Source organism: Bubalus bubalis, chromosome 10 (assembly GCF_019923935.1).
Source record: "Bubalus bubalis isolate 160015118507 breed Murrah chromosome 10, NDDB_SH_1, whole genome shotgun sequence".
NCBI lineage: Eukaryota > Metazoa > Chordata > Mammalia > Artiodactyla > Bovidae > Bubalus > Bubalus bubalis.
In genome coordinates this window covers 15,031,650-15,044,192 of record NC_059166.1, presented here as the reverse complement: position 1 = coordinate 15,044,192, position 12,543 = coordinate 15,031,650, and the positions used below count along the sequence as shown (strand labels likewise).

The window sequence follows — 12,543 nt, the reverse complement described above, 5'->3', positions numbered from 1 at the left end:
GCGTGCAAACACGTGCAAATACACACACACAGATACACATTAAGAACTGAAGTGAGAGTCGTGGGTGTGCGCCATGGCTGAGGGCTTGGTCCTAAAGTGTGCTGAAGGGCCAGCGTTGTGCTGTGGCCAGGTAATAACTGCTGCTTAGAAATGCCAGGATAGCATCCATTGAGAAGAGGCTGAAGAGAATACACTCTCACTGGCAGAGTGAAGAACAAACTCCTCATGAGAAAATGTAGGAGACTGTCATAAGGGGATGAGAAGAAAAGAGGATTGTGAAAACTCCACTGTCTCCGTTTCTGAACTGAACTTTTGCTCACAGCAGGCAAACACAGGCTCCCTCCCACACTGAGAAGCCGTCCCCCGCCGGTGTGCAGTCTGTTAAGTAAACAAAGACTTTATACTGAGAAAGGAACATTTCTCTATTTTGGCTATGAGTTGTTATTTTTAAAGCTTTAGCCTCCAAACATGTCCCCCTCTCCTTGTTTATTTTTTCACTAGAAAGAAACAAAATATCAGCTACAGGACAGGAAAGCTCACTTGTAGATTAAGGCCACTTTTGGTTTAAGGCTCACTTGGGCTTGAGGCCCACTCACCTTTTGGGGTAACACCAGCTCATTCCTCCCGTGGAGCAATATATCTTTTCAAGATTCCCCTCTGCTAATGTCGAGCTCTCAAGCACCCAGATTTCCACAAAGCAGAAGGCACTTTGGGAATTGTTTCCTGGATACTTCAGGTAAAAAGGCCAGGCTCTACCCTGATATCTATGACTCTACCTACTTAGCACTGTCTGTAGCTACGACTTAAATATGGCTCCTATGGTGTGCTACATGCCATTTAAGCACTTTACATAAAAACTCATTTACCTTTAACTGAGAACTTTATGACAATTGCTTCAATATTGATGTGGGTTAAATTCGGAGAGACTGTTATTTGATGTAATATACCTCTTCTGGGGAATATACCTTGTATTGCACTCATCTTTTTCCTTGTCTGTCTTGACTTTGTTTTGAATCTCTTTATTTAAGATTTATATTGAAGTAAAGTTGATATACAATATTGCATTAGTTTCTGGTGTACAGCAAGTGATCCAGTTATATATATACACATATATATTCATTTTCAGATTATTTTCCATTATAGTTTATTGCAGGATATTGAATGTTTTTATACTATACTGTGCTATACAGTAGGATCTGAGTTTTTATGTATATATAGTAGTATGTATCTGCTAATCCCAAACTTCTAATTTTTCTCACCCCACCATCCCAATCTCTATATTAACAAGGTCCATGGTTTTCCTCCCTGTACCCTAATGTTAACACAAAGCCTCATATATAATGGGCCCTCAATAAGTCATTTTGAATGTGTCTAGACATAAACATAAGTATAGACATTGCATGAAATGTTTGTAACAGCACAGTACTTGAAATCAAACTAAAAGTCAAACAACAAAAAACTGATTAAAGAAATAAAATCATTTTGTTTGGTGAAAAACTGTGCCGCTGTTAAAAACAATTGATGAAGAACTCTTAAGTATATCCATTAAAAACAAAATAAAGTGCTGGACAAGGTGTTAACTGTTCATGTTTTAAATTTTTATATATGTTACAAACATATGTTTGCATATGCATAAAATATCTTAGCTTCTTCCTATGCCCCAAGCTTATCATGCCCCAAATTCAGTTAATGAATAACTAGATGAATGCATTCCCTTCAGATGTATCATCTCTGCATTTAGTTTCTGTACCAATCCTATTGAAAAATATGCTAATACTTTCTTTTGAAGATATTGCATGTTTTGAACCTTTGAAAGTAAAAAATGAAAGTGAAGTTGCTTAGTCATGTCTGACTCTTTGCGTCCCCATGGACTGTAGCCCACCAGGCTCCTCCATCCATAGGATTTTCCAGGCAAGAGTATTGGAGTGGGTTGCCGTCTCCTTCTCCAGAGGATCTTCCTGACCCAGGGATCAAACCCAGGTCTCCCACATTATAGGCAGACGCTTTACTGTCTGAGCTACCAGGGAACTTCCCTTTGGGTTTGCTTATTTAATAGTTACAACTACTAATGTTAAATCCTTGACACCAAAGCTTTGTTGTACAGGGAAAATGCTTAAACTTCTTATAATGATGTAAGATCTCTTTCATCTTCTTTCCTAGACTACTGCCCTATCTCCTTCTCCCGCCAGATTTTTTCACACTGTTCCTCCTTTCCATGTTTGGGAGCTTTTCCAATGATGCTTTCATACCTCAACCCAATGAAATCCTACATTTTCTTAAAGTGTCCACTCAATGTCCACTCATTAAAGATAAGTGACATCTTTACCTGTCATCCTAGGCAACATTAATGGTTTCCACACAACTACAGCTCATAGTTTTCATAGTTGGTCCTGTATCTCCAAATCATTTTATATACATTTATTAATACAAATTGAATTATCTCAAGGTCATGAGCATATTGATATTAGCGGCCCTATTTTTATTCTTATTATTATCACAGCAACTAGAATATAGTAGGCGATTGATAAATATTTATTAGAATAATGTTTTTACCTGAATTAAAATCATGTTTAATTATCCATAGGTTGAAGAACTTCATATTTAACATAACAGATTTGGGGACTGAACAAGACATCTTTTCTAAGAATTTGAAATGGAAGTCTTTTTATGGATGGAAAATCTTTTTCCATCTTGCCTTCTAGAATTCAAGTGAATGTTCATGCTTCATGAAGAGAATGGGCCGTGGTTTTTTGTTACAGATTTGGAATCAGTAGATTTTTATGAATGTGAACCTTATCATGTCTTCTGCAATTTTTTTGTACTTTAATATTTGTGTGTGTGTGTGTTTTCATAGGAACCAGGGAAAATGTGTGGAAGGCATGGTGGAGATCTTTGACATGTTGCTGGCTACTTCGTCTCGGTTCCGTATGATGAATCTCCAGGGAGAAGAGTTTGTGTGCCTCAAATCCATCATCTTGCTTAATTCTGGTGAGTGAATCACATGGGAAAATTTAATGCCAAGTTACTGGAAGAAACATTTATTTGTATTTTTCAACCAGATACAAGCTACCTATTACAAAGGCATAATCACAAATTGAAAACAGCAACTGACGTACATTTAAATTAGCTATCTTTTTGGCACTAGGGATAAAAAAAATCTGCCTGCCAATGCAGGAGGTGCAAGAGATGCAATTTTGATTCCTCTGTCAGGAAGATCTCCTGGAGGGGGAAATGGCAATCCACTCCAGTATTGTCTGTAAAATCCCAAGGACAGAGGAGCCTAGTGGGCTAGAATCCATGGGGTCGCAAAGAGGCTGGCACAGGTGAGCACAGACACATCTTCTTTGTAGATGACTTATGGAGGCAAAACCATGCTGATAAAATAAGATGAATGAAAGCAAAAATTCAACATTGAATCAGGTGGCCTTGTTGAAATAGTAGCATCCTTCCACAGATATGAGTTTATTTATTTATTTTTTTATTAAAGTGACACATGTATATGGACATAAGTCTGTTGTTAGTTGTATGTGTCAGAAAGTAAGTAGAGTGGTTGACCCTGTTAGGATATTGTGACCAGTTCCAAGCTTCAGATCATAAGGAAAGAGACTTATTTGAGACAGACTGTGTTTCTGGTCAAAACTGATTAGCTGAAAAATACCATTGACTCAGAGATAGAAAAACCTAATTCTAAAACCAAGGAACATGGAATTTGGTATGTTGGTCCAGCTAAAAGAGTGGTTTTCATTTGATCCATGGTATCCAATTCAACTGTCCTTTCCTATTTATTCATTTGAGAAATCTTAGCTGAGAGTGGCATCCTTTTTTTTTTTTTTTTTTTTTTTTTTCGCTAGTGAGGTTGGCTGTTGCATAATGAGTCACTCCAGGTCATCCAGATGGAAACTATGGCTCAGCCTGAATTAGCACCCTGACTCGTCCCAGCCTCTTCAGCAGTCAAATCTAAGCACTTGATCTCCAGCCTATAACACCTGATGCTTGACAATGGGGTGTCAGCTGCACAGTTTAGATGCCCTTAACCTTGACCTTAGCCCCCCAGCCCCAGGCCCGCCTCCTGCTGGAGACCTCATTTTCACACAGAAATCACAGCTGCCTGGAAGCCCTGGACCTGATTTTAGATTTAGCTTCTTACACCCTTCGATATGGTCTCAAATTTCCCAGTAGCTGAACTAAAGTCTTTGTTGATCCCCATTTGGGGAGAATTGGCACTTGCTTGTCTTTTGAGGTGTTTTGCTGATGAATGTCAATCCCTTCCCACCTCCCCTGACAATTTTCCACTTCTCCCCACCAGTGCTTGTAACCTGTATTGCTTAATGGTTCTGATAGTAATCATTCTCCCTTATCAACTGATAAATGGAAATCTGTACCATTACACTAGGCAAGGACTGAATTGCAGGATGAAGTTGTGTGAAAAATAATGGCGTCTCTACTAAGGAAGTGATTACCACGCCATTCAAGTTTCAGGTTCCACTCACATGCATTGTGCTTTTCATTTGAGTCATTTGTCCTGTTGGTTGAAGGGTCCAGAGCCCACAATGGCTCTTTATTGGAGGAGAGTTCTGGGAGCAGTGCCACTCGGCTGCACCGTGCCAGGTCCCGAACCTGCTCCTTCTTCGCTGGAGGGCTGGCACACGCCGACGGCTCTCGTGTGGACAATCTGTTAATTTCAGGGAAGGCAGGCCTATAAAGTGCTGGGACTTTTTTCCCTACTTTTACCAGGAAATAATACCCTGGACAGGAAGTGAAATTAACCAGAGTCATATAATCAATGGAAGTAGATGCTCTGACCTTGATGATCAAAAATATTTTCTTCAGATGCGTATCTTATTTTCCTGCATTACTGGTCTGTGCCTGTGAGAGGGTGTATTTTTTTTTTCATATTATATAATAGAAAAGGGGGAACTTTTGCCATCAAAATATTGGATTTATAGGCCTGAGTCTTTTAAATCCCAGAGGGAAACACTTTCAGCCCTCACAAGAAAGTCTTTTATGAAAAGACTGGCACTGGCATCTCAAAAACAGTACTTCTTGCCACAGAATTTGGACCTTCACCTGCTGCCTCCTGACACCGCCGCCTCCATCCTTGTTCCTTCACCTCTTTCTCAGGATATTCTGTGAGCTGCCTTGCACCGGGAGGGCTGGAATGCTATTTTGGAGAAACAAGGCACCATCTCAGTGACAGTTCATAGTTGTCTTTTTTGTGAGACGCCAGTAGCTCATCTTTTCTCTCAAGAGCAGTACTGCTGGCTGGCTCATGGGCTGTAGCAAAACAGAAGCTGCCTCTCAACCTGGGAAAAGTGAAATCACTCTTTCCACCCCCAGAGTGATTTCTGTTTTGGAAAAGTGGATCTGCCTGCTGAGCACAGCTCCCGACGTCTCATATTGTTCCTGAAAAAAACAGAATCGAAAAGGACTTGACTGCAAAACCCAGGGGTGTGGCTCTCCGGGCCTTTTTCAGAGAAGTGATCAGTGATATGAGGGTCACCACGATCAACACCTTTTTCCAACTACCGGAGGTGTGGGCTTTTCTTAAAACCCAACCAAGCCATAGCTCTGATCAGGGCCATTCTTCACCTGTTGTGAGACAAACTACAAAGTGCCGCTAATTCCTGGACTCGCTGACAGAAGGCAAGCTAGAAATGATTCAGGACAACTGTGCTAGAAGCTGTTTTCCTGATACTTGGGAAACAAAACCTCAGTGTGTAGAGAAACCTGGGGTTTCGTGTTGAGCCCCTGTCACTAAAGTCTGAGAAGGGTGTGTTTACATTGGCCTTGACTTTGGCACAGAGGCACAGGGGGAGTTGAATGGTTGTTATGAGGACCTACTAGGAATGTGTTTCTGGAAGACTTGACAAGGTCTCCCAGGTGCCAACGTTTCCATGAGAAGGCCTCCTCACAGCTATTTGGGAGTGGGAGATTTTCATCATTTCTGCGACAGAAGAATTTATTCCTTTGCTTGCAAAAGTCTCCAATTATCCACAGGACAAGCACTGTTTTTCCACTCTCCACCAAAGGACAGAGGCCTTTCTGGTTAATCTGAAGATGTCTTTGCCCAATCAGTATTAGCGTCAAGGGATTCTGAGAGCTAGCTGGACAGGGTTCAAGGTAGGACAAATGCAAACAGGGCAGATGAACTCAGGGTAATAGGCTGTTGAGGGAGCAGCAGTGGAAGAGGAGGATGGAGCTGGAGCTACAGCAGAGAGGAGGTTCTGGGCCCATTTACAGTATTCCTGCTATCCAATGGGACTTTAGTTCTTTTTTGTAATTCCAGTATTTCAAATTCTTCAAGCCCAGTTCAGATCTTACTTCATTCAGGAAATCTTGCTATGACCCCGTCCGTAATGAGTTTTTCTTCTCTAGACTGTTTTAGTTCTTAGAGCTAATACCTCACACTCTAGCATTTAGTCAGCATTTGGCTGATTTCATTCATTGATTCAATCATTCATTCATTCAAGAACTCATCAGTGATGGAATTCCCACTGTGAACTTTACACCAAGTATACGAAGATGTATAGGGCTTCTCTGGTAGCTCAGTTAGTAAAGGATCTGCCTGCAATGCAGGAGATGGGGTTTGATTCCCTGGGTTGGGAAGATCCCCTAGAGGAGGGAATGGCAACCCACTCCAGTGTTCTTGCCTGGAGAATCCCATGGACAGAGGAGCCTGGTGGGCCACAGTCTATGGGATCACAAGAGTTGGACAGGACTTAGCCACTACACCACCACCAAACGAAAATGAATGACATGGTTTTTTGCTTTTGGTTTTCCAGTTGCTTTTTTTTTTTAACCCAGGTGGAGTCTTTACGCATGTGTCCTAATTTCTCTATAAATCATTAATGCTTTTTTGTATTCCTCAGAGCCTGTAAACTGCCAACAAGTATTATACTGTCTAGTCACTTAATAGATGCTTGTTTGCTGGGTATGACCAAAGGGACCTAAAAAGTTCCCATTTTTCCTGTGCTGTGCCCACCATGATGAAACATGTCATCCTTTTCAGTTTATTAAAGATCTAGATAATGGGAAAAATAATGTCTGTCTCCTCGGGTTTTTGTGAGATCTAGGGGAAACTGTGTATAAAGTGTGTAATGCATGGACTTCCCTGGTGGTCTGGTAGTTGAGAGTCCACCTTCCAATGCAGGGGACACAGGTTCGATCCCTGGTGGGGGAACTAGGATTCTACATGCTGCAGAGCAGCTAAGTCCATGCCACAACTAGAGAAGCCCGTGTGCAGCATGAAGACCCAGCACAGCCTAAAGAAATAAAAAGTGTGTAATGCACTTCCTGGAACATAGTAGGTCCTCAGTCAGTGACAATTGTCATCATCACTTATGAGAATCTCCGACTTTAACAGAGTCAGCTTGTGCCTCTTTTCAACATAATTAAGTACTTTGGGGCTTCCCAGGTGGCACCAGTGGTAAAGAACCCACCTGCCAATGCAGGAGACATAAGAAACAAGAATTTGATCGCTGGGTTGGGAAGATCCCCTGCAGGAGGGCTTGGCCAACCACTCCAGGATTGTTGCCTAGAGAATCCCATGGATAGAGGCACCTGGTGGGCTACAGTACATAGCGTTGCAAAGAGACACGACTGAAGTGACTTAGCACGCAGAAGTGCTTTTAGTTTAAAAGCCTCCCTCTCACTAGGCTTAAAAAAATATGCAAGGACAGGAGGGTAATAACAATAGAGTTTGCAGCTGTTCTGAGGCTTTGTTAGTTGTGCTATTTAATTTTATTTGGAGAAATTTTAGAGCAAGATTTATCTGATAGATAATAATGAATTGTTATTTAATTTTGGCTAACCTTAATGAAAACTGGTGGTGTCCCTATTCCCTGTCGGTTGACTGCTTCTTTGCATCCTTTCTCCCCACATATGTGATCCTCACAAAGCCTTCGGAACCCACTCCCATTCAGAACACCACCTTTTTAGGGACTCTTTCAAGACTTAGAAAAATTCAAGAGTCAAAGCTCAATATGTATAAATGTACAGTCCCTGATAAATGTTGGATTTGGCTTTCAAATTCAATTTAATAATTATTTCTATCCATTTTCTTAACTTTCTTCTGACCATCATTCTTTATATGTCTCAATAATTCTGAAGAGCCTCACCTACTTTGCTCCCTGGTAACTTTATCCAGCTGGCTCCCTGGAGAGCCTGTCAGACCCCTGACTCCAGCTCCTCTGCCTTCTCTGTGTTACAGTGGATCTCTTTTCCTCTCCTGATACACGAACTAACTGTGTTTACTCCAATTCTGTGTCTGCTGGATCCCCGTGGTATCTTTGGCAGGCCTGTTGGTTACTCCTGGACAACCTCCTGCTGTAGAAACATACCCTTCATTACCTGTTCATCCAAAATTGATCTTCAGACATTTCTCTGTCAATTGATGGAATATTAGAGAGCAGAAAAGAGCCAAAACCATAGGGACTTAAAACCCAAAGCGAAAAATTAAAGTGAAAAGCCGAAAAGGAAGAATTATGACAACATCTCTAAAGTGTGTATCTTGGTGTTCATCTAAAGAAAAAAGGCTGTGGAATATCACACAAGTGCGTGTATGTTAAGCATAAACATAAAAATGGTGCCAGCTCTGTGTGTCACTCAGCTCTTTGTTAATACGGCACACCTTGTCGTCTTGATGACTTGATGAGACATCTGGTGCTGAAGGTGATAACATTCGCTTTGTGTATGTTCACCAGAGGCTGCGCTCTGCTCAAAGAAGCATTTATAATCATGATTAATTACAACAGGCTCCCATCGCATAGAATATTTCCTCTTTCCAGACCCGAATACTTGGCACTCCTTCTGTTAATTATTAGACATTAGGACACTTAAGAAACATACTGGCTGTAAATATTAAGGATCATTATTTCTTTAACTGTTAAAGTTCTCCGATAGGAACAAGCCTTGGAATCTCATATAGACGCATTGTCAGGTATGCCAATGGCTGTCACAGTGGAGAAGATTTGATTATATTGTCTCTTGAGTTCTTTGTAGTGCCAAACTTCCTGTCCAGGGAGCCTGCCTATTGTCTTGTGGTAATTTTGAGATAAATGGCTCTTTATAGTTATTAAGTTGTTCACCGTCTTCTTGCTGGCTGATGGATTCTGTTGGCAGTAGATTCAACTCTTGAGCCTTTTCTTGCTCCCACCTTCTGGTGTGGCCTTAAGCCTTATGGTCTCGGTTAATTTCTTTCTTTTCTTTTTTTTTTTTTTACTGTTTATTTTTATTTATTTATTTGGCTGCACAGGGCCTTAGTTGCAGCCTGCAAGATCTTCAGCATGCGGATGCTTAGTTGCAAGATGTAGGATCTAGTTCCCTGATCAGGGATGGAACCTGGGTCCCCTACATTGGGAGCATGACTCTTACCCACTGGACCACCAGGGAAGTCCCTGCCTTCATTAATTTCTTGAACACTTGGTGTGCCATGGACTTTGTCTTAGAAAGGCCAGTCATTCAAGAGAAGCAACGCTGCCACTTAGCAGATAAGGGATGCCATTTTATAAGCCACTTCCCTGAGACATATCTGTACAATGGAAATAATGATACCTAACAGACAGGAGTGCTGTGACTATTGAAACTATGCCCACCTGGCACATCATAGGTCAGTTTGTACACTCGCTAAATACAAAAACTCTAACCATGTTGTTCTTCAGTTCAGTCGTTCAGTTGTGTCTGACTCTTTGCAACCCCATGGACTGCAGCATACCAAGCTTCCTTGTCCATCACCAACGCCTGGTGCAAGCTCAAACTCATGTCCATCGAGTTGGTGATGCCATCCAACCATCTCATCCTCTCTTGTCCCCTTCTCCTCCTGCATTCAATCTTTCTCAGCATCTGGGTCTTTTCAAATGAGTCAGTTCTTCACATCCTGTGGCCAAAGTGTTGGAGCTTCAGCTTCAGCATCAGTCCTTCCAATGAATATTCAGGACTGATTTTCTTTAGGATTGACTGGTTTGATCTCCTTGCAGTCCAAGGGACTCCCAAGAGTCTTCTCCAGCACAATTCAAAAGCATCAATTCTTCGGCGCTCAGCTTTCTTTATGGTCCAACTTTCACATCAATACATGACTACTGGAAAAACCCTAGCTTTGACTAGATGGACCTTTGTTGACAAAGTAATGTCTCTGCTTTTTAATATGCTGTCTAGGTTGGTCATAGCTTTTCTTCCAAGGAGCAAGTGTCTTTTAATTTCATGACTCAGTCACCATCTGCAGTGATCTTGGAGCCCAAGAAAATAGTCTGTCATTGTTTCCATTTTTTTTCTCCATCTATTTGCCATGAAGTGATGGGACTGGATGCCATGATCTTAGTTTTTTAAATGTTGAGTTTCAAGCCAGCTTTTTCATTCTCCTCTTTCACTTTCATCAGGAGACTCTTCACTTCCTCTTCACTTTTTGCCATAAGGGTGGTGTCATCTGCATATCTGAGGTTATGGATATTTCTCCCGACAGTCTTGATTCCAGCTTGTGCTTCATCCAGCCCGGCATTTCGCATGATGTATTCTCCATATAAGTTAAAGAAGCAGGGTGACAATATACATCTTGACATACTCCTTCCCGATTTGGAACCAGTCTATTGTTCCATGTGCAGTTCTAACTGTTGCTTCTTGACCTGCATACAGACTTCTCCAGAGGCACATAAGGTGGTCTGGTATTCCTATCTCTTGAAGAATTTTCCACAGTTTGTTGTGATCCACACAGTCAAAAGCTTTGGCATAGTCAATGAAGTAGAAATAGATGTTTTTCTGGAATTCTTTTGCTCTTTCTATGATCCAATGGATGTTGGCAATTTGATCTCTGGTTCCTCCGCCTTTTCTAAATCCAGCTTGAACATCTGGAAGTTCTCAGTTCATGTACTGTTGAAGCCTGGCTTGGAGAATTTTGAGCATTACTTTGCTACCATGTGAGATGAGTGCAATTGTGCGGTAGTTTGAGCATTCTTTGGTATTGCCTTTCTTTGGGATTGGAATGCAAAATTACCTTTTCCAGTCCTGTGGCCACTGCTGAGTTTTCCAAATTTTCTGGCATATTGAGTGCAGCACTTTCACAGCATCATCTTTTAGCATTTGAAATAGCTCAACTGGAATTCCATCACCTCCACTAGCTTTGTTTGTAGTGATGCTTACTAAGTCCCACTTGACTTTACATTCCAGGATGTCTGTCTCTAGGTGAGTGATCACATCATCATGCTTATCTAGGTCATGAAGATCTTTTTTGTATAGTTCTTCTGTGTATTCTTGCCACCTCTTCTTAATATCTTCTACTTCTGTTAGGACCATACCATTTCTGTCCTTTATTGTGCCCATCTTTTCATGAAATGTTTCCTTGGTATCTCTAATTGCACACAATTTTAAAAGGCTAAGAGGCAATTTAGTACCTTTGAGAATCCACCTTTAATTCTCAGAGGTGTGTGGAAATTAGTTTGAAAACTACTGCTATAGATAAAAAATGTTACCTAATTAAACTGGTTCTCTGGTATATTTTAAAATTAACCAGTTTGCAAACCATGAGGGAAAACTGCTCAAAAGGGTGCTTAGCACTGGGGACAGGAATTGTGGGCCTGTCTTTCACAGGCTGGTTTGGGCAGGGGACGCAGGCAGTTAACAGATCATTTCCATGTCAGGAGATAAGGGGATGTCATGATGAAAGGAAGCAGAGTGATGCAGAGACAGATAGCAGGGTCCTTACCTAAGAAGGAGGCTTCAGCTTTAGGTTGAGTTGGACTTGGCTAGAGGCAGAAGAAAGGCATGGGGTTGGGGGGACTTCTGGCTGCATCATTAAATTAACATGAAGCCACTGGACTGCTCTTCCCTGGTTGCCTCAACTATAAAATATGTATAATAATTCCAGAAGCTTCCCTGGTGGCCCAGTGGCTAAGACCCTGCACTCCCAATGCAGAGGGCCCAGGTTCAACCCCTAGTCAGAGACCTAGATCCTACATGCTGCAGCTGAGAGTTAGCATGCTTCAAATAAGACCCAGTGCAGCCAAATAAATAAATATTTTTTAAAAGGCATAAAAATTCTAAACAGTCCTATTAACCCTATAGGTTTGTTATGATATAACAAGATAGCTTTAAAACATGAGCTACTATCATCATTACTAATATAGTCTGTTACTTTTAATAGGGAAAACATTATGTAACCTAATACTGTACAGGGATTTTGGTGTTCAGGATCTCCCTGTTCTAATCATAGGATGAGAATTACACTCAGGCCCTATATTTGGAAGGGCCTTAAGTGTCCTCTGTCTGCCCTCATGCCTGGAACACTGAACTGTAAATCTAAAAGTGTGTCAACACTTGAACTGAGGGAAACCATGAGGAAACAACAGTAAATCCCCACTAATTTATTGAGCTCAGAAGGAAAATGCAATACTGTTTTTTAATGGAGTTTTCTTTCCCTACATGTTACTCACTGAACAAGTAAAAGCCAAAATGGAATATATATGTTTCCTTAAATCTTTCTATGGAAATCCAGACTATAAAGTTTTCAGTCTAAACCAGACATCCCTACACTTAGTTGGAAGACCTACCTCTGCG

General features: G+C 41.2%; 1 protein-coding gene across 4 annotated transcripts in view; it reads left to right on the top strand.

Moving 5' to 3' along the window:
* The window catches only part of ESR1 (estrogen receptor 1), a 398,889-nt gene that overhangs the window by 361,241 nt on the left and 25,105 nt on the right, over nt 1-12,543 (top strand). For all 4 annotated transcript variants that reach the window (XM_025294352.2, XM_025294351.2, XM_006080203.3 and 1 more), the window contains one exon: nt 2,855-2,988. In XM_025294352.2, the coding sequence (XP_025150137.1) occupies nt 2,855-2,988 (134 nt within the window). The remainder of the gene's footprint in view (nt 1-2,854; nt 2,989-12,543) is intronic.